The sequence below is a fragment of the Plectropomus leopardus genome, chromosome 16 (assembly GCF_026936395.1).
Source record: "Plectropomus leopardus strain MGB_pleo_1.0 chromosome 16, ASM2693639v1, whole genome shotgun sequence".
Taxonomy (NCBI): Eukaryota; Metazoa; Chordata; class Actinopteri; order Perciformes; family Serranidae; genus Plectropomus; species Plectropomus leopardus.
In genome coordinates, this window is record NC_142191.1 from 26,667,788 (window position 1) to 26,690,803 (window position 23,016).

Genomic DNA, 23,016 nt, shown 5'->3' on the forward strand with positions numbered 1-23,016 from the left:
AGTCCCAGCTGACTCTTTATGAACTTTTTTGGATGGATGGATGGATGGATGGATGGATGGATTGCAATGTTTTGCTGTGTATGTGAATGACATCAGCTAACAGGAAATGATCAAGGACCCTGTCAATGCAGTTCCAGTGAAATAGTCTATAGTTCCTCTGTTCGTCCAAGACAACAGCAGACAATAGTTGCTTTATGGTGGACTGAGCTGAACTAAGAATTAGACGCCCCTCCTTCATTTTTTATCTGTCTCTCAGCTCCCTTTGAGAACTCTGTTCTCCCTATGATCTGTCTGCAGATTTCCTAAAAAGCTCGTCCAAACTGATCCTTTTCTGGAAAAATACACTTATGTGTCTCAGGTAAATGGCAGAAAAAGCCATTTACAATATATGAATCATAGTGTTTTATAACCACAGTAATGTTGTTCAACGCATTACTGACAACCTCTGAATTTGACTTCTGACGGCTCTTCTGCCAGCTTTACACCTCTATTAAAGCTTTCCACTGTGGACAGAATCGCGCAAAACACATTTAAGCACCAGCCCGAACGGGAACATGTACCCGTCAGATTTCAGATGTGAACTCTTCACAACATTGTGACTTCAAACAAACATCACAGAAAGGACTGAGGTGTAAAGACACTGAGGAGCTGATCCAAGACTACAGACCAAAGCCGAGGATAAGTAGTAATGGTAGGAAGTGAAAATATATTTTTAAGGAATCAGTGCTTTTCAAGTCTGAAGACTACTTCTATTTATGTTTCATGCACCATCTTTCTTTTGACCACAATGCTGACGGAGCAAAAACCCAGAACAAACAGCAGCTTCCAGCGACAACACATGACGAAATAGACTACACTTCTACCAAAATCTAAAAAAGAGAAAAGTCACATGATGAAGTTCTTGCTGTGCTTCTTGAAAAATACTGAGATCTATGTTTTTAAAAGCCCATTTTTTAACCTTCAAAAGCACATTGAAGCACATACTTTTTTGAAAATGTATATTAGCTCACCAACATTAACAACCGGTATGTTCATTTGTCATGTGTAATGATAATCTTTGATGTCATCATCAGGGGCAGATTATCCCCTTCCTTACAAAGGAGCAAGATACACACAGTTAATAGTTGTTTTGCCTTTTCGTTGTTGTTGTTGTTGTTTTGAATCTCCTTGCCATTTTTTGATTTTGGGTCTCTGGTGTAATTTTTATAATATATTAAAGGTAATTTTATGTCTTCTTTGGTCATTTGGCGTCTATATGTAATTGTTTTACCTCTTTTTCTGTGATTGTTTTGCATTTTTTGTAGTTGTTGGGAATCTTTTTGTTATTTTATAGTTGTTTTGTTGTTTTTCAACAATAACAACAATAACTCATCTTGTAGCTATAGTGCCCCTTTAAATTCATTAATCCACATTGAAAGGGGTTAGGTATTCAATTCATTTTAAAAGTTTTTATCAACAAGTATTGCTTTTCATTTTTCTGTACTGTCCTGCACACCCTAAAAATGATTAAAACGGAAAGTAATTTGTACTGAGTAATTTATCTACCCAGTACTTGTTTTACTTCTACTTAAGTAGGTTTGTGAAACAGTAATGTTCACTTTAACTTGAGTCAAAGTTATTGTACTCGGAATATAATTTTCCTTAGTACTCTGCTGACTGATGTAAAATCAAAGTGGAAGAAGAAGGAAAAAATGAGTGTGTTTCACAACCGATTCTGAAGAACTGACGAACAATTCTTTATAGCATTTCCCCAAAACGACTTTCATTATTCCCACCTCTTCTCCAGTTACACCCACGCACAGCCCCTCCAGATAGGGAGCGCCTGTCATAAGGACGTCCTCCAACTCTTCGCAAACGCACAAACACGCAGGAACTGACAGCGGCTCCAAGTGAACTTTCTCTGCGGGATTCCCTGCGCAGCGCTGGACCTCTGTGAGCCTCTGCAAACACTTCACACTGCATCACTGCTGCTGATCGCGACCTAAATCACAACACGATGGGAAAAGCGAACGTGTGTCTGAAACGGAGTTACATCACCGTCACAAGTCTGATATTGGTAAGTGCTGTTGTTTTGCTGCTGTCCGACACAGAAACGGGGGGGGGGTCGTAAATGCAGGTTATTCCAAGCATTATCCGTCAAATTACACACAAACTGCCTGTATCACATGCTTAAATCTGACAGTCGATTACTTTAAGTCAGTTGTTTTCAGTGCAACTTCGTAAAGAAACGTGATGTCTTGTTTTTGCCTTAATTGTTGGTATTAAAGAGGCAGATAAAGTCTTTTAGAAAGGAGAGGATGATGGAAGTATGTACATGATGATGTTGTTGGCTAAGTATAAAAACAAATCCCTCCAAGACATGATAAGCAAAAATTATCATTAATAATGCTTCTGCCGTTGTGCAATACTGTAGCTCCTGGGTCTTCAACAGGTGGTCCGGGACCCCTAGGGGGTCCTTAAAGTTAGCCTACAAATCATTGTGATCATTAAAATATGTCTGAAACAGTAACATGCAGTAAGGTGAGTAACAAGGCACTGACATATGAACGCCAGACAAAACCTATTCAAGTTTTTCTTCTGTCACTTTATGCAGACATGCGCTTGCGTGCACACACACACACACACACACACACACACACACACACACACACAAGTCAATATCAAGCAAGTTCTCAATGGCAATGACACAGGGTTCACAAAGCCTACAGTACAGGAGTGCAGACAAAATCAGTGGTTCTGAAATGCAACTTATGCTTCTCAGCACCAGTAACCTATGTTCAGTATCAGAATGCAACCATATCTTTAATTATGGTACAGAGACTAACCATTTCTGTCATGCACTTAGTTAGCGACAATAAAAAGTTAATTCGATATGAAGCCAAGCATGAATGTGCACTAACTCACCAATTTGTAGATCAAAGCTACTTTTAGGTAACATCCGCCTGTCGATTTTTCCCGTGAAAACATCACATGGATGTGTTTGTTTTTTGTTTTAAAACGTTTGCATGAAGTACTGAGACAATAATACAACACATAAAATGCACTTTTTCAACCTGCTCAAAAGGGATTGCAGCTCCTATCATGTCACTGAAAAGCTGTTTCTGCCTCAAAATGACTTGAATTCATTCATAGTGATTATATTTGAAAGATTATAGCCCACCCAGTCCCTTTTACTTGTTTAACTGCCTTTAAAGGGCCAGACTACACATGAAATGTGCATTTTAAACCTGCCAAAAAGTGAATGCAGCTCTGATCTTGTCACTGGATGAATAAAACCATGAAGTGATTTGTGCGCATGTTTAAAAAAACAAATAAACATCCATGTCACCTCCCGGGCTCCGTAAAATGCACGTCCTTTCTCGATTATTTTCATATTCAGTGGCGCAAAATCCTACATTTATCATTGTAACGTCTAAACTGTTGAATTAATAAACAAAGATAGAAATCACAAGAATAAAGTTTTATTACAAATAGAAGTTTACTATGAAATAATAATGGTTTAGAAAATGTGATTTACAAGAGAGACAGGGCAGGCACTGCCTACCTTGCTGACCCTGACTGCATGTCACTGGTCTGAAAATACACATTAACTTGAATCCAACAAGTTTTGACTTTCGCAACAATTGATCTTTGTCAAAGTGAAGTTTACCCCCTCATGGGGAAAGCAAATAGTGATTTGGCCCTCTGGCTGACAACCTTCACCCACCCAGTTTATTATGCCACACAATTTTAAATGTACGTAGCAGGGCGTCCCTGTTCTGTCTCTTTTTCAGCTAAAACGGCCTTGGCCTGAAAATGCTGAAGACTGCTGCTGTAGCCAATAAAACCCACCCTGATCGTATGTGTCTATGGATATAAAAACATATATAATTATGTTTTCAGTACTCTCCTTCATCCTCCTTATCTCCGTCCTCATTTGACATGTACTAGATGGGAACTGGATTGGGTACATGTTCGGCTTGTTGACATGTCCCGTCACGTATATTTTAACTGTCGCTGTTGTTTTGTGTGGCAGGTGGTTGCCTCCCTGTTGCTAAGTGTTGATGGATTTATAATAAATTTTAACTTTTTTACAAGCTGTGCAAAAAACAGTTTTTGTGATTGCAACAGTTTTTCTGTGGTAAGTTTTTTAAGGTAGTTACTTCCTGGCCAACATTTGTGTGTTCCACATGGATCACACATACAAATACGTAATAATTTACATTGCTTAACGACCAATTCTTGGCTTTTTGCACCTCCTACTGTGGTGAAAGCAATTTAGGTGTTTTAAGTAAAGCCTCAACTTGTCTGAAACCTGAAAACATGAAACTTTCAAATTTTTGAAAATGCAAAAAAGGTACATATCATTCCTGTTTTTTTTTCATGAATAGACTTAATATTTCACCAATCTGAAGTTGTGTTTTAAATCATCTTTATCCTCTCTAGTTATCTAGTCCAGATTTTACTTGTCTAAGTATAGTGGCTTTCGATCTGGACCTGGTCTAATGTGGTTTACATATGAAAAATGCAGTAAAATCTCACTTTTTGCATTTTCACAAATAGAAAAAAAGTTTCAAAAATTTGAAAGTGGGTTTAAGACAGCATCAGTCGTCACGCAATGTAAATGACTTTTTTCTTAACTCTCCCTCATACTGCTGAAACGGAGGCTAACTTCAGTGTTGTTGTTCCATAATGGCCTCATGTCAATGGCCCACAGGGCCACCAAAGTGGGCCTCACAGGGGGACTATAGGGCTACCTGGGTAACAAGTGGGTATGGGTTCAAAATGGTTATTTTATCTGGAACCCAGGGGTTAACCCACCCATGTGGGTAACTGGCATGGGGCCATTATGGAACCCATGGACAGTCTCACATAAAGTCCATTATCAGCCCATTTACTATCCACGTGGGTTTGGGCTGTGAAAACTATTTTCAGGCTTTTTTTTAAACTACCAAATGAACTGATGTTGGAATGTAAACTGCTTCAAATCCCACTCCAACTTCTCATTTGGACTTGGTGGCTTTTCTGTTAACTTGGCACCTCTACTCATCACCCTAAAAGTGATAAATAACAAAGTGTGTTGCTTCTGTTGCAGATCGTCTGTGCACTGCTGTTGGCTGTCACTCTCTTTAGCCATGGATACATTCACGGAAATGAAAAGGTAACACATGTATTTATATTACTGTATTTTAGAAACTTGGTGTATTTTATATGCCACTGGCCACTCAGAGGAAAAATTGGCAGCTCACAACAGTCCATTCTTTCACTCTGAGAAATAAACTGGCGTTTTACTTGGAAATGACTCAATTCTGATCTGTTTCTCTAAAACCCCCTTATTAGAAATGAGGGGCAAAAGAATAAATCAGCCAGTTTTTAAGGCTTAACCTCTGAGCAGCTCATATGGTTCTCAGAGGTTTCTTAACTCTTAGACAAAATAAAATAGACTTGAGACTTGTTCTTGTTTTCTCCCCAGAACTGATACAGAAAGACAAATAAAGATTTGTGCAGTGGGAGAGGAAAAAGAGCATTTTAATATCTTAAATTAGAACTGGACTGAGATAAGAGAAGAGGCAATTTCTCAGGAGCTGAAACCAAAAAGTATTTCTCATTCTTCCTCAAAAAAATACCTTTCCGTCTTTCACCCCAAAACAGCTACCAAACCAGCTGGCAGTTACTGTTCACTGCTGTGGTGTGTTATTTATGCTAATGTTAGCTGCTGTTTGCTGCCGAATAAGAGGCTGTTGCCACGTAGCGCCTTTATCGTTCCAAGGGTGTGTGCTGTGCAACCGTAGACTGTGTGCTACTAGGTTAGCTGCTAAAGAGTCTGTAGCTGCACAGCAGCTCTGTCCTTGGCCTAGAGTGTGTGTGTACTTTGTAGAGTGGTTGTTGTGGTGCACACGGGAAAATGGGGCTCCCCAGAAAGCCACTATGTAATTCGATCCCTGTGCGTATGTGTGTGTTGCGCTGGAACTGACATCACGGCAGTGTCAAAAGGCGTCCCTATGATGACCAGCTACTCTGAGGCGGTACTATCTTCTGATCGGAAAACTACCTGCAGAAAAGTACCAGATACCAAAGGCGAGTAGAGTAGAGCTGGTACCATGTCGTGGAAATGCACCATTAATATAGTAAGTTAAGGGGGCTAACCCAAATGCGCTACAATATTTTTTGCCAACACTAGATATCAAACAAAGTCAAAGACTGTATCATATTAACTTGCTATGAGCTGTAATTTCACCACTTCTTCGTCGTACAGTGCGGTCTTTCTCTCCCTCTGTGCCGCTGCAGCTTGCCTGCGGCAAAGAGTAGCATGAAAGTCAGCACTCAATCTGCAGCAAAATTGGGGACCAAAACGTCCCCAGAAGTTCACTGCACAGAAAAAAAAAAACGATTTCTCAACTCAAAGCAATCTCAGTTGACTGAGGATCTCCAACTATTGATGTGAATGTCCCAACTTTCAGAGGGTAGCCCTGGTACTTTGTGTTGCTAATAAGTCTGTTGCAGCCAGAAAGTGGTAGTTGTGCTCTGTTTTTACTGTCTTCAAATAAAAATGTTTGAACTTCATTTAAATACCAAATTCATTCAGAATTATTATTTCGCAGTAATCTGAGTGGAAACTGCCATGGTCGTCCTCAGGAACTGAAGGCAACAATCCAGTCACTTCGGCAGCATGCATGCACGCTGATACAGGGCATTGAACACAGGCATTTTTGTTGCTGTTCACCAGACCCGCTTCTCTGTTTTTCTCCACAGCTAGATGTACCGCTCACAAACCTTAGTGGCACATACATTTTTTCCATCATAACTCTGACTGCAACCATCTTTGGTCTGTATGGTGCCTGCAAAGAGAAGAAGTGGGCACTTATAGTGGTGGGTAAAGAAAAAAACTTTTTTTTGTTGTTATAATTACAAGTAATACTTGAAAAAATTGCATATATATATATGATTGTTATGTGTGTCTTTGTGTGTGTGTCTCAGTTTGCAGTTATAATGATCCTGAGCAGTCTGGCCATTGTTGCAAATATAATTATGGACCTAGCTATGCGACCAAAGGTATTACAAAGCTGACTTTGATATGTGTTTGAAATGTGTACTTTTGTGACATGTTTGTGACCCAGTACAAATTTCCATATAGAAAGACAAAATAAGATATCAGGGTGCATCCAAACGGCACACCAGCTAACACTAATACAAAAAATAGACTTCTGCAGACCTTAAGGGTGCTGCCGGACAGGAGCAAAGATTAGGAGACAGTTTGCTCAACCCTACCTAACTGTTTCTATGCCTGTCAGGCCTTCCATCCTGTCATGTCACTTATGCAGGTTACAGTTGTAAAGGTGACTGATTTATCCTTTAGAAGTCATAGTTGGCCAAGGCAATGGCCAAGGCATTATATTTTCTGGTTGTCCGTCTGTCCGAATCTCGTGGATGCCATGTTGAGTGAACTTGCTCAAATTTGGCACAAACATCAAGTTGGACTTAAGGATGAACTGATCATAATTTGGTGGTCAAAGGTCAAGGTTTTTGTAATTTGAAGAACATAAAATTGATATCAATAAACATCAGGAAGCTATTTAAAATATAAAGTGTAAGCACTTCAAAGCGAGCAAGAATGCAAATTTCCGTCCGTAGAGCATAATAACAACTAGATATAGGACCCTAAGATGGCGCCTATTAAGTCTGATGGAATTGCTCACCTCGTGGATATGCCAAAAAAGTCTCTAGTTACTAGGTTTTTCTGCAAGTTTCCCCTCAGATCACTGACTTTACACTGTGATGATATCAAGGTTTTTTAGTCACTTTTCTTGGCTCCATGAAATTTTATAAATAAAACAACCTCTATGGATCAAAAATTCATAATAGAAAGAGTCATATTTGACCATGTTTGCATTAGGAGGTGTCAGTAGTTTTACAGACATCTGGTGGTCTATGGGGAAAATGCATCTTGGATTGCAGGGAGTTTTTTTACTGCAATACTGCAAGTTGCCACAGGGAAAAACTGGTGGTATAAATTAATCTATATGTAATAGTAAATGTGACTGTATTCCAGTTTCCTGCATTATATAATTATATAAACATGATCATGCATTGTGTGTGTGTATATATATATATATATATATATATATATCAATACTGACTGTATTTCACTTAAAGGCCACTGTTGTCAGTAATGACAAGCATTTTCCAAAAATTACTTCATTGCTTAGTTACAAAATGTGGCGGTATTTGCTTTGACTTGAGTTACAAAACATGTCTGAAGGTGGTTTCTGGTTTGGCTTTAAGTCAATCGCAAATGTACCTCCAAACAAAATGCAATAACATTTTCAATTTGCTGGTTAACTCCATGTTTTTATTATTTTGTTTTGTTTTGCAGATGCTTAAAACAGTGAAGATGCAATTCCGAAATATGCTGTCACCAAGGAATGCTACAGATGGTTTTGCAGACACATTCAAGGATATAGAGATGAAAGTAGGTATCCTTGTGTGGGTGTGAGTTTGTAATGCATTTAAGTGCATGAATACTTTTTTTTTAAAGTGCTGATAAGCCAATGCTAAAAAACACACAGACAACACAAACCACCACCAACATATACAAAAACAATAAGTGAATAAGGTATTTGTGACACAGACAGAATGAGATGTCCACCGATGATATGGATGTGGTCGATCAAATACAGACACATGTGCTTTCATGATAGAATGAGCAACTTTGACTCGCTGTTGAGCCGTGTATAGTACAGTGAACAAAAAACAAACAGAAAAAGGCAACAGAGGAAAATACTGACTTTCAAGTGCATTGCAGTAATCTGCCTTCCTTCCATCTACCCTCTCAGTTTCAGTGTTGTGGAGTGGATCAGGGCTACCACGACTGGGGCTACAACATCTCAGAGTCCTGCGTGTGCACTGATGAGACAACTAATCCATGTGTGAGTGGGAAAGCTACTCCAATTCCTGCAACAAGACCCACTAATAGTACTGATTGGTAAAACTTAAGAAAACTGTATGTCATTGTGGCTCCATTTAAGTTTAAAATGATAATTCAGATTTTTTGAAGTGGGGTTGTATAAAGTACATATCCATACACACTTTATAATTACATACAGCAGATGTCAGTTGACATGACTTTACTTTGAAGAAGCAGGCTGGAGTTCGATATGGAAGCTAAACAATCTACTGCTGTAGATCAGCAACAAAAAGTCATTTTAGCCACCTAAAATAAGTCCCACCAATAAAACAGAACAAAAAAAAACGATAACAGTTCAAGTGTACACTATATTTAGATATTTTTACTGCTTTACCGTTCCATCAGACAGTGATTTACAAAGAGGAAATTAATTTGTTGTATCACTGACTTCAAAGCCAGACTGCATTGGGGAAAAACCCTGATGTACCATCACTGAACAGGAGCAGCTGGTCTATCACTGCCTCGATCAGTTAGTTTGTTTGTGTTACTGTGTGACTTTGGTGTTTAAAAGGGTTAGCTCAGATTCACCAAAATATTTTTTGTCAATGGACTCTGGGAGCTTTGACAAGCACATAGATGGGAAATTTAAACCGTTTATGGCCTCTCCGTTAGAATGGACTATGTGATGGAAAGTCAAAGCAGTGAAAATATTCTCAATATAACATACATGTGGAATGACACTAGTCTTTTTAGGTGGCTAAAATCTGTTTTGTTGCAGACCTCAAACACAGCAGTTCATTGCTTAGCTTGTATGTCAGACTTCTCCAAACTGGGGGCGTACTGACTGACAGTTACTGTATGTTATACACTGAATAAAAACTCCACACAACCCCACTTCAAAAAGTCAGAAGTATCCCTTTAACATGCTGAGAAAGTTAAAAAAAAAAAAAAAAAAGGCATGTTAATAAATTAATTGTATACTTAGTCATGACATCGAGTACACATGTTAATGTTGCCCTCTGGATGAATCCTAACCATAGTGATCCTGGTTTATGTCTGTGTATTCTAGGTGGAAGCTCCAAGAAACAGCAGTCTGTATGAGCACAGAGTCAATGACCAGCCCATCATGATTTATGAAGAGGTAATAAAAGCATTATAATTAAAACGTTAATTTTTTTTAACTGCTAGTGCTTAAATTGATGTCACTGTGAAATCTGCCTCATAGCTCCAATACAAGAAAAAGCTTTCTTCCACTTTTACTTTACTACTCACCTGAACTAACTAAAATAGAGTTTTACCTGCCTGGCGCTAATAACTAACTTTTCTAACTAATTAATAACTAATAAATTAATAAAAGCTTACTACCATTAATCAGACATTTACTGTCATCTGCCATGTTTCCGCATACATGCCATCAAGTTGGCAACTCATGCAACAAAATTTTCACAGACTTTTCGAGATGTGCTGAATTGAGGGGGCATTCACATGAATGTTCCCAGCCTGGAACGGATCTTTTAGATTATTCCAACACCACATTCTGCATGCGGCTGTATTTACAAAGCCGTCTAATATGAGGAGAGGGTAATAATTGTAATAATTGTAACATTTTCAAAACTGTCTTTCTGTTGTTTAAAACTGTGATTTCCAGCCCTGTTAGGCTTTTAAGTAGAAACTATGTATACCTAAAAAGTTACAATAATTAATCCACTCTTCTGTTTCAGGCATGCTTTCCATACATGATAGCTGATTTGTTGAAGATCCTGGACATTGTAAGGGCCGTAAATGTGTTAGTCGCATTAGTCTGGGTAAGTACTGTCAGTCTGTGTATGTCTATTATGATTGTACCCCCCTTTCTAATGTCACTATCACTTGTTCTTTGTTTATCCACATGTACTTTTACAGCTCGCTCTACATAAATGAGCCGAGCTTCCCAGTGTGCACTAATGGTTAACACAATGGTCATTCTTAAAGCAATGCCTCCAGTTTTTGTCCTTGTAGTTGAATCATTTCATTTTAAAACCATGGAGAAATTGCAGAACGCCTAGACCAGTTAAGGTCCACTTGAGGCATATGTATGAAATATTAAATCAACCACCAACCACATTATCTAGGTGTGTTAGTCCGACTTCAAGAAATTATACTTAGTAAGATTTAGTCGGACTTACATGATTTTCAAAGTCCGGTGTAAGTCACAAAAACACAATAATTCTACTTTTTCTAACATGATGTCAATGTGCTGACTGAGAAGTTTGCTTGCCCAGTTGCCATGACAATGTAGATGTTAAAATTTCCATTTTTTCAAGGACTTAAATAACTTTTCTTCCTTTTTAAGGCTTAATAGTGCAGGTTCAAGGTTTATTCTTAATCTGGAAAACAGAAACTAAAGAAGCAACATCATCTCAAGGTCCATTTTGTCATGCAGCTTTTGATTACCTCAGTTTTTGTTTCCTTAAGAGACAAGGTGAAAATTGTAGGGGTGGGGAGTGCGGCTGAATCTTATGGTTCACTTTTTCCAAAAACAACGGCCTCCCATGCTTAGTGAACATTTTCAATGGACCATCTCCTTGACTTGAAACACATGAACCACCGTGATAATACGTCAAAGTAAAACTCGGTTTAATTGGTATTACTTACGCAGTTGTAAAAACTCAAGGCACATTTAGAAATTATAGCAAGACATTTTGACACTAAGGGCATGATTTTGCCCTGGGCTTTGCCTGATAGGTGTATCAGAGAGGGTAAATCTGCTCATGAATAGAAAAAGCACAGGTGTTACCAATGACATTAATGATGGCTTTGTAGCTAAATGAAGTTCAGCCATCATTCTTCCTATTATTTACAAGAGCTTTTCCTGCAGTGATAGGTCAACGACTACTCAGATGTTAGTATGTTTGGTAAATTGGGTAAGATTTCAATGATTGGATTTGGATATTCATATATTATTCACATGTTTATTTATCAAAGCACTTTGTTAAGGTAGTGTTTCAAATTCAGATTCTATTATTATGAAGATTCAGTGTTTCCCACAGAATTCAAATCTATTTGTCTGTTTTTGATATTGGTGGTGGTAGAGGTGACAGCAAATGCTGATCTCTGCCCAATGATCACCTTTTAGTGTTGTTTGACACGACACTCTGGGTTCACTCTCCTCTCAGCGAGCTTTCAGTTCAGCGTCTACCCAGTTAGCAAACGCTAACACAGCAGCAGTGGCAAACATCTGACACTGAGCCATTAAATATTCTCAACAAACTTACACAAGACCGAAATAGCATGAATCCATCGGAAACCTGTCAATAGCAGTTGGGTACTGTTAACCGTGTGATGCTAACAGTTTGTCCTGACACTGTGTGTGTGTGTGTGTGTGTGTGTGTGTGTGTGTGTGTGTGTGTGTGTGTGTGTGTGTGTGGACAGACTCTCATTAACTGTCTGTCTACATCCTGATGGCAGTAATATTACTCTCAGAATAAAGAGAAAGGGCAAGTAAGGACTGACTGAATCAATACACTGTGCGTGCAAAAAGAGAAGGATTAATAATTGGTAGCCACCCACCTCTGACAGAATCTTTGAATATTTAATATTCATTTTTACCAAAGCTCCAGACCCCCCAAAATGCTCTTCAGGATGGCCTTAAAACAGAGGTCTATCTGTCATTTGCTTTGTCTTTTTTGCCCCCATCAGTCTCCTTCTAAAATGGATGCTCTATTGTAAACAATGTATTTACGTACATAGCACAAAACAACAAAAGATAACTGGGAAGTAAAAAAAAAACATCTCTGTTTTTCTGTTCTTTAGATATCGTCAGTGGTGCTGTGTATTACCATCTTGTGTCAGCTGGGGAGAAAGAAAGACAGTCCTGCAGTGGTCTACAGTCAAGAGGCAAAAGCAGGCAACTACACCATTCTGTTAGACCCGTCTGAGAAGGCCTGATGCTTTGGTGTATTACAAGTCGCTTCCAAAAAGTGACATTGCATAAAAAATGTGAACATATTGATTTCTTTCTTCCTGTTGGGATACTTCTTTCCCCCACAGAACTTCATTCATTTCTGTCTTTCCTGAAGATACATGTTTTACAATAGGGAAAACTGTTGGTGATGGAAACAGATAAGGCGCATGCTGTGGAAGACAGTTTTAATACTGAGTCTGAGATCTTCACTGTTCTGCAACATAAGGGAGGTCTATATGTCCAGCACATCTTTTCCAATGTCTTTAAGGGGGTGTCAAATAGTTTAAGTGTGTTAAATAATGAATACACTGAAACTTTATGGAGGTATCCACATCCCAGATTGGAAGCTTAAGTAAGTACATTTGATCCAAGATGTAAGTACTTGAGAGAGAATGCATATTTTAAATATGAATTAAAGAAAATATTCCAAATGAGTTGGTTAAAAATATTTCGTTTGAAAGAGAGAGAAAAATACTGATGAAGACACGACTGCAGAAATATTTACGTTAAGAATGTATTCGAGCTTTAATAAGAATGTCAGCATTTTGTGGTTTTATAGCTTTCTATAATCATCTGTACCATATTCTGTCAAACTTTATGTACATTTTATTTTTTTTTAGCATTATTTCAATGTTTTTAATGACATTTTAAATAAATAAGCTACTGGAGCACTTGCATGCTTTCTTGTGGTACAGTTTTATGTACAACCCTGACTCAAAACTGTTGTGCACTGTGTAAAATGAAAATAACAACAGAATGCAATGATATGTAAATCTTTTTCTACCTTTTTTTTTTTTCCTTCTCATAAATATGCGCTTATTCTGAATTTGATGCCTGCAATTCATTCCAAAAAAGTTGGGTCAGAAGCATGTTTACTACTGTGTTACATCACCTTTTGTTTTCACAACAGTAAGTGCTTGGAAACTAATTGTGGAAGTTAAATTCTTTACCATATTTTCTTGATATAAGACTTAAGCTGTTCATCAGTTCAGGGTCTCCACTGTATTTTGCGCTTCATTTGCCACACATTTTCAGTGGGAGACAGGTCTGGACTGCAGGCAGGCCAGTACCCAAAGTTTTATTTACTACAAAGCCACGCTGTTGTAGCGTGCAAAATGTGGCTCACTGTCTTGCCGGAATAAGCAGGACTTCTCCTAAAAAGACATTGTCTGGATGGCAGCATATGTTGCACCAAAACCTGTATGGAACATTTATGGTGCCTTCACAGATGTAAAAGGCCCAAATGCACTGAATGCGTCTGCAATTGCAATTTAGTACATTTAGTACACCTATTGTTTTAAATGCCCTAATACAAAAATGTTTTTAAGGCACTTCAAACAGCTCTGACTCTTTTCTCAATTTTGAAGTATCAAATGAGGACACAGAAACCAATGTGGACGTGGGTTAACAATTTGAGGCATTCACCTGTCAGGTGATGTTAGCTTCATTAGCTTAGCTAAAAAACTTTATGAACAATTGTTCAAATGTGATTCTGTAATTCTAAATGATAACAATTACCACGGCCAACAGCCAAACCACTTTACACCTCTGTGTTGTCACATGTCAGATACTTAAAAAAAGAAAAAGCTTAGACCGTTAGTTATGTTAGCATACACACACACACGCACACACAAATTTTACATGTTTCAAAGACTACAAGACTACAATCTTTAAAATGTCCATTCTCAAGTGACAAATTCATTTAATGAGATTGTAGGAGACAACATAGATATTAAGAAAATGTTTTGGATGAACATTTTGATGAGGAGGAGGAGGAGGAGAGAACATTATTCACTCATTATTTCCCCGCCCATATTTTTTCCCAGATGGTCTGGAAGTTTGAATCAGTGATTTGCTGCTTGCACGCCTACTTTTCTAACCTTGGAGGCTGGGCTGTCAATGACAGCACAAAGTTACAGCAGCAGGAGGAGGAGGAGGAGGACGAGAGGGAGGAGAAATGATTTCTTTCCATGAGAAGGAGCAACAGTGGAGGGATTGTAGAGATGACAGAATGATGCTGAAGATGAAAAAGTAAAGCATGTAAAAATATTACCTGAACAAATTCAGCACCAGTGTTTTTTGATCCACGGCACAAATGTTCACGTAAATGTAGTACAGCAGTTTGTTGTGAGGATTTGATCTTCCTTCAGTCAAGACATCAAAAGCCAGATGGTTAACTTGGTGTGAAGTGGGTTTGAAATGACTCGATATGAACAGAAGCCCTCAGTTTATGAAAGGAAATATCTCCCAGCATGCTTGAGACCTAGGGGTACTTCAACCATGACATGATTAATAACCCTGCACTTAAAATAGGCTTCAAAAATAATTACAGGAGATGGATGGGGGCTGGGTAGTTTCTGAATCATAATAACTTTAATTAGAGAGTACAAAGAAGGATTTGTGTTGGTGGGATAAGTGCAGGGACACAGCAACAATAAAGGCAAAGTGCTGCTGGGAGTCGAGCTCTGACACCTCCAGGAGTCACTGGGGAAAAGAAACTCTAAAGGTACACTGAGTGACTTCAAAAAGTCAATTTCCACCATATCAATTCATCACTGTTCCCTCAGTGCAATCGTGTTTGATGTTGCTGACTCCTCAAAGTACTTAATATGAAGCAGATGTACATTATCTTAGAGCTGAGCTTGATTTTTCTGTGACTTTTCTAAATCAAACATCAGCCCACAAAGAACTGAACTGGGCTGAAAGGAAGGGTAAAGTAAAGGTGTCGGAGTAAAGAACAAACCCACATCCAAAGAGCTGCTGAAAAACTGATTAAAACTAGTTCAAATTACACTTTTCACTGGAAACAATAAATGTGAATTGACCAAACATGACTCTTTCATTAGACTAAAGGGCAGTACAATCCTGCACACTGTCAGCTCTACATTTATTGAAAAAGCAAAGCTTCAGGCAGAGAACTTTGTAAGAAATTAACCTCACAGTGTGAGACAATAATATTTTTTATATTCGAGCTGCAGGCTGCAGCAGGCGATTGAGTTAAAGCTAAGACAAATCACAATGCCTGAGAAAAAATCCAGTCAATAATTCATAAATATTTACATAAAATGGAACAAACAGTCCTTCACAAGATTCCCACAATACAACAGACCTGCAAATACTGAATGTGAAATAGAACTTATTTATTGCATCTTAAAGCATCTTAAATGGGGAATGAGGGTATGTCAAAAACAACCAAAGTGTGCTTTAAAACTATTAATTATTTTCACAGCTGGCATCTTAAAGAAAAACAAGACAATAAAAAACAGCGATGCTATATTAGCCGATAGGGGCCTCTGGGCAAAAGCTAGTTCTTGGCCGCTGCAGAGACTGAAATTGGGTGCAGGACCAACTTTAGACCCTTACAATTCAGGTTATTTTATTACTTTAGTGATAGATTCATTTAAAAAAGTACCCTGAACAAATATATGAATGCAAATCTTGTGTTTTTTCTTCAATAGCTCTCTCTCTCTCTCTTTCTCTTTAGATATATATATATATATATATATATATATATATATATATATATATACACACGCACGCACACACACACACACACACGCACACACACACACACACACACACACATATTTATTCTGTTGCTGTCAAAACAATATCCCAATTCTGGATCAATAAATTCATAAATAGAAGGTAGAAGGAAGGTAGATTTATGAGTCATTTTTTACACAAAGAAAAAACAGAGTTACATTTGTCCTTGATCCTGTTACATCTTTGGAGTTGAAGGATGAGTTGATTAAATCACCAGCTACTATGACAAATTCTATCTAATTGCTTGGGCATGTTGCTATTAATGGCATCATCCAATTCCTGCAGTGCATTTTTTTAATTTGCATCAGAGTCTTGTGTCCTGTCGGTTCCCACAAGGTCCGCCTATCCGTCCCTAGCTCCGGCATATGAAGATATGTGCAGAGCAGTCTCTGATTTCCAATTGCTGAGTGAGCCTCAATCACATCTCATCTACTTTATTCTCCTGCGACCAGACATTAGCCAGAAGAAGGCTTGATAGAGGAACAGCTCTCGGCCCAAGGGGGGTCAGCCTCGCCCTGATGCCGGCTCTCCTCCTTCTCTTCTTCAGGAGCTTTTGCTTTCATTTCTCCCATGTGGTCTGACTGGCCACTCAGCATGGCATTGGTAGAGATCCTCTCATGGGCTGCTGCATTCAGTCCAAACCCCACACAACTCTTCACGATCCTGATAATGCTTCCCTATCATGGAAAAGTTGTGCTTCAGCAGAAGGGCCCATGGTGTCAAAAAAAAAAATATAAGGAAAAGGTAGCAAAGATTTGAGGAGCTACTGGCTGCTACATCTACATGCTCTGCTGTCATCATAGCAAATAAATTCTGCCTTTCCCTCCATCGGTCCCACTATCCATCTGTCCGTCTATTTGTCCATCTATCTATCTTGTATTTCTACCAGGGAGGAAGAAAGTTTTGATTGCATTTTGAGTAAAAAATTAAATGGCATGTTGGGTGCAATACCTCATTGAGCTAGATCAGATGTCTTCCTGAAGCTGTATCTAGAGATAATTTTAATGTTTCTGCAGTTTATTTTACTGAAGCACTCACATTGTTTATCTTGCGTCCGTCTTCTGCACAGATGTGGAAGGTAAATTTTAAATGAGCTCAGCAGGTGATTTCAGTCCTGCTTGACTACATCCTTCCCTATTACATTTGTATTGGAACAAATAAAAAACAGCATTTTTATTATCATCTACATCCATCTGGATCATTTAAGAGACATTGTTCAATGCTGCTGAGTTGTGAGTGTAACAGACAAGGTGTTTATGTGGTTGCCTAGCAACATCTCCGCCGGGTAAGCACCAATAACAGGCCTAAGATTTTAAAAAATTACTTTTTTGCTTATTCATAGAGAAAAAACTCAACTCACTTCAATGTCAGAATGTCAGAGCACTATGTACACGTTAGACTTGAAAAAAAAAATTTGACTATGCACGTGGGAAAATTACTCACAACCTGTTACAGTGCTGATGCTTGTGTGGGTTTGAGGGTCACTAATGTGAAACATACTGTATGAGTAATGACAGTAATATTCATCAAAATTATTATCATCTAAATGTAATAATAATAATAATAAAAGTTATTAATAATAGTCTTTTGTAATTAGGGTTCCAATCTTCATGGACAAAATTTCAAACATTATCTATGACTTTTGAAGACCCCTCAATAATAATAATAAAAAAAAATTCTTGCCAAAATTGTGGGGCGTTTTTCAAATATTTCAATTTCAAACACTATGCTAACATAATTTCAGCAAGCTGGCATGCACATAGAGAGAATAAGGGGAGAAAGTAAACAAGCACACCTCATGATCAATCAAATCTTTATTTGTATGGCACTTTTCATACAAAGAGTAACACAAAGTGCCTCACAGAGATTAAAAACAATAACAGAAATGAAAAACATCAATGAAAATCAAGAAAATACAGACAGCCTGACCCTCCACAATTTCACCTAGACGCACGCAACACACACACACAATCATGTAGATATTCCCACACATATTCGCAAAGGCACCGAACATCCACCTTACCACCCACACACACACGCACACATACACCAACACACACCAATTGTTACTAAAGAGACATGGCTAGGCACTGAGACCTGAGGCGGAGAAGTTACCTTTGGGGGCCAACTCACTGAGAGAGAGGTCACGGTCCAGCACCGCCGGGGCGCCGCCACAGAGACCATCCCAACCCGGGCGGACAGGAGTGCCCGCACCAAGATTCCGAGCCCTCTAGCCACCCGGGCCGAAACAGTCCACGCAGTACAGCACCCCCAATGGTGGACCAGAGACACTCCCCAGTCCGGGTAGGCCCCGATGAGGAAACACTGGAGCTAAAAACTAACACAATAAAATAAGGTAAAGAACATAAAACCTAAGAACGTAAGGGACTGAAACAGTAAAATAAGACAAAGAATACAAGTGCACAGTAAAATAGATTAAAGGTTATAACCGCTAATAATTAGATAGATAAATAAATGGGAGACTAAAACAGTGGGATAAGATAAAATAAAAAAGGAGAATAAATAAATAAATAGTTAGTTAGTTAGTTAAAAGCCTGATTGAAAAGATGGGTCTTGAGCCTCTTTTTAAAAACCTCAACACTGTTCTGTAGATCCTGAGGTTCTCCGGGAGGCTGTTCCACAGATCGGGGCCATAGTAACTGAAAGCCGCTCCCCATTTCTTTTTAGAGCTAACTTGTGGTATGGTTAAAAGGCCAGTGCCGGAGGACCTCAGGGTCCGCTTGAGGGTTGATAAGGTAAAAAGCAGCTCAGTTAGGTAAGAAGGCCCAAGACCTTTGAGACACTTAAAAACAAGTAAAAGAACCTTAAAATCAATCCTGAAACGCACTGGAGCCAATGAAGCGATTTTAAAACGGTGTAATATGCTCCGCTCTGGTCTCGTCAGCACTCGCGGCCGAAGTTCTGCAATAGTTGTAAATTGGAAATGCTCTTTTGGGAAGACCAGAGAGCAGGGCATTACAATAATCTAGGACGACAAGAGATAAAAGGATGCATCAGTACCTCCGTGCTGGCCTGAGAGAGAAACGGGTGGACTCTGGTTATATTCTTTAGATGATAAAACCAATTTTTGTTGTGTTTTTTGATGTGTGGGATAAAAGTAAGCTCAGAGTCAAAATCACACCCAGATTTGTTACAGATTGTGATGTTCTAAAAGCCTGTAACTTTGGTAAAGTCTCTCTTTCTGGCCTTCAGGACCGATGACTGAAACCTCTGTTTTGTCCTGGTTGAGCTGTGTAGGAAATTTGCTGCCATCCATGAATTTATGTCTGAAATGCAGTTAAAAAGGGCATCAATAGGCCCTGTGTCATCAGGAGACACAGCGATGTACAGTTGAGTATCGCGTCAGCATAACTATGAAAGCTGATGCGTGACTCCTGATGACGCCCCCAAGGGAAGCATGTACAGATTAAAAGAGTTGGGCCTAAAATTGACCCCTTTGGGGAACCCCACACTTTATCTCATGGATTCCTGAGGAACATGTATCCATACTTACAAAGAAGTGTCGATCTGTGAGGTAGGAGTGAAACCAGTTCAGAACAGTACCAGAGAGCCCGACCAGGTTCCTCAGTCTATTTAATAAATGTGATGGTCTACTGTATCAAGGTGCGGTTAGATCCAGTAGTACCAAGACAGTGATTTTATGGTTATCTAAGTTGAGCCTGATGTCATTTAAAATCTTTACAAGGGCCGTCTCGGTACTGTGATTCATCCTAAAACCAGACTGACACCTCTCTAAAATGTTATTTGTGGTTAAAAAGTCATTTACTTGGTTAAACACAAGTTTTTCCAAGATTTTACTTAAGAATGGTAAGTTCGATACAGGTCGATAATTATTAAAAATGTTAGATCTAAATTGTTCTTCTTCAGAAGGGGTTTTCACCACCGCTGCGTTTTAAAGGAGGTGGGAAGACACCCGTCTGAAGAGAGCAATTCACCATGTATATCAATTGTTCCTCAAAGAATGCATGAAACGTTTTAAAAAATGGAGGAATTGGTCTAAGAGGCAGGTTGTGGGCTTTACTTGGGAGAAAACTCGACCAAGTGTCCTCAAGATCTACCAGGGAAAACTCTCCAGTGTTTCCTCCGGTAAAATCAATGATCCGGGTGAGTAGACACTTAAAAATCTGATGCGTAAAAGACTAGATCTGATGTCATTGATTTTACTTCTGAAGTGGTCTGCAAAATCCTCACAAAGGGCGCTACTTGGTATCTTGGAGGGTCTATTAAAATTTGCGCTTGTTAAAAGGTCATTGGAGAAGGGGAATTTTGGGGTGGTTTTATGGTCGATTAATTTTTGAAAGTGAGAAATTCTTGCCTGTTTGACAGTGTTATTGTAGGTTTTGAGGTGTTCACGGAATATTTCGTAGTGAACTGTTAACTTTGACTTTCGCCATCTCCTCTCAGCACTCCTGCAGTTTCTCTTCAGCTTTTTGATGTTCATATTTCTCCAGGGCGGTGTAGGTTTTGTTTTAACAGTCTTCAATTGAAGTGGGGCCACTGTGTCCAGTGTTGTCTTTAATTTATTGTTAAAACTGTCAACAATGAAATCACATGGTGCTGGTAAAATATCTGCTGGAGTGCTCTGTAAAATCCGGATAAACTTTGCAGCCACTTCAGAAGTTAGGTAGCGTTTCTCACTGATCTCACCGGGCCTCCCGCTGATTAAAAACTGGTGACTGTAAAAACACACAAAGTGGTCAGACACAGCCAGATCCACAACAGATGGCCCACCAATGGACAGGCCATAAGTTAATGACCAGGTCCAGGGTGCGCCCCCTGCTGTGAGTTGGCTGTGTGTGACATGCTGTCTAAAATCTAGGCAGTGTAAAAGGTTTAAAAATTCTCTGGACACTGTGTCTGAGGAATTGTCCATGTGCAAGTTAAAATCACCAGTTATTAAAATTCTATTGTATTTACTATAGATAATTGATAAAAGTTCGGAAAATTCATTGATAAAGATGATGAGTACCTGGTGGTCTGTAGACGGTTAAGCAAAAGAATGGGGGTTGTTAAAACAAAGGCATGATACTCAAATGATACGAAGTTGTTAAAAAATACTTCATTTGAGCACATGGTAATCTTTGTAATTGAAGCAGTTCCGCCTCCTTTTTTGCCCTCTCGAGTTGAAAATAAAAAGTTAAAATTTGGTGGGGAAGCCTCAGTGAGAACGACAGGTGCATCAGTGCCAAGCCATGTCTCTGTCAGTAGAATGATGTCTAAGTCGTTGTCTACAATAATATCATTTATAATAAATGATTTGTTTAAAAGGGAGCGCACATTCAGGACAAGCTATTTTAGTGTCTGCACTGGACGTGCTTGTCACCCTCCAACTCGGGGGATTTTTAAAATACAGTTATTTCTATGAACAGACCCTGGTCTTACCTGTCTGTTGTTTGTAATTCCTGGTTTTGATTGTCTGAATATTATCCTCATGCCTGTATAGTGGTGGGTGACAGTGGAGGTGAAGGTAATTGGGAGGCAGGGGGTCTGTAAGTGCGTGTGTCATTAGTGAGTCAGGAGGAGGGTGTGGAGCATGAACGGATAAGTCAAGTCAATGTTCACAGATAAAAGATGTGAACCATTCTTGTTTGGGTGGAGGCCAAGTGTTTGAAAAGGTGGGGCCTGTTTAAAAAAGCTGCAAAGTGTCAACAAATGGGATACCTTTTTCCCAGGCAGTATCCCTTCAACCACACGTGCAGCTGACGAAGGCGGGAGGTGGTGACGTCACTGTAATTGAGGGGGGAGCGGGCCTGAGATAATTAACCGCTTCCCCGTGTCCAGCAGGTGGTCAATTAGGTGGCTAAGTCCGTTTAAGAAGCTCCGACTGCCGGGTATTTTAGGTCGTTGATGCCGGCCTCCAGGACCAGTGTAGAGGCTGAGCTATGCTGAGCAGCACTCAGCTGCAGAGGGAGGATGCAACGCCCTTGACCCGTCGCCAGGGTGGCAGAAGGTCCGCCGCCATGCACTGCCACGTGCCTGACCATGGAGGTCCCAACCACCAGCACAGAGGGCAGGTGCGCTCCCAAAAGTGCGCATTTCTGTGGACTGGGCCATGGATGGTGGAGAGCGGGGCCGTGTGGCTCCGTGCCGCACGGTGGACTTCCCCAGGTAAGCCCCAGCGGAGGAGCGCGCCGTTGTTGTGCGGCAGCACGAACACTGGTCAAATCAGACCCGTTAGGGACCCGGGTGGTGTCGGTCGGAGCCGGGGCAGCCACTGCCCCCTTGAGGGTATCCCGGAACCCGGCTGCTATGGGTGGTCGCGGGATGTCTTCGGACAGCGTTCTTCAGCAGCCTCATACACGTGGTCAAGACGCTAGTTCGGGATGGCAGCTGTTGGTCCTGACTCCAGCGGCGTGCGCAGCGGTGGGGCCCACCGGAGGCTGCAGCGAGATGACAGACCGGTGCGGCAGCGAGGCGCCGCTGCCTTGGTGCCCGCGAGGGAGGGACCTGTGGGACCGGTGGGAGAGTGTTCCTGGGTGGTGAGCTGCGGTCACCAAGGCCGGGTCCGAGGCGGGACGTGCAGCAGCCTCTGGAGGGGAGCTCAGACCCTGACCATCGCCTGGAGCACCAGCATACTGCGACAGAGCCTCAAAGCGGTTGGAGAGTAGGAGTGGAGGCAGGT

The 23,016-nt window shown here is 40.0% G+C and overlaps 2 protein-coding genes across 2 annotated transcripts in view; one reads left to right on the forward strand and one right to left on the reverse strand.

Moving 5' to 3' along the window:
- Positions 1-1,840: 1,840 nt before the first annotated feature.
- LOC121955964 (tetraspanin-8-like) lies at positions 1,841-13,495 on the forward strand. Its single transcript, XM_042504063.2, has 9 exons — positions 1,841-2,056; positions 5,075-5,140; positions 6,733-6,849; positions 6,958-7,032; positions 8,354-8,449; positions 8,814-8,906; positions 9,954-10,025; positions 10,606-10,689; positions 12,677-13,495. The coding sequence occupies exons 1-9, from the start codon at positions 1,997-1,999 to the stop codon at positions 12,809-12,811; spliced, it is 798 nt and encodes a 265-aa protein (XP_042359997.1). The 5' UTR covers positions 1,841-1,996; the 3' UTR covers positions 12,812-13,495.
- Positions 13,496-16,501: 3,006 nt separating this feature from the next.
- Positions 16,502-23,016, reverse strand: part of mei4 (meiosis-specific, MEI4 homolog (S. cerevisiae)) — a 112,380-nt gene continuing 105,865 nt past the window's right edge. The window contains exon 6 of the mRNA XM_042503858.2: positions 16,502-17,050. Within this exon, the coding sequence (XP_042359792.2) occupies positions 16,829-17,050 (222 nt within the window). The 3' untranslated portion in view covers positions 16,502-16,828. The remainder of the gene's footprint in view (positions 17,051-23,016) is intronic.

What these genes read in the sequence shown, in the direction of transcription:
- LOC121955964 (XM_042504063.2), top strand. Translation starts at nt 1,997, where the DNA reads ATGGGAAAAGCGAACGTGTGTCTGAAACGGAGTTACATCACCGTCACA. An exon ending in CCATCATGATTTATGAAGAG is followed by an intron (nt 10,026 to 10,605) that starts GTAATAAAAGCA and finishes CTTCTGTTTCAG; the next exon opens with GCATGCTTTCCATACATGAT. An exon ending in TGTTAGTCGCATTAGTCTGG is followed by an intron (nt 10,690 to 12,676) that starts GTAAGTACTGTC and finishes TCTGTTCTTTAG; the next exon opens with ATATCGTCAGTGGTGCTGTG.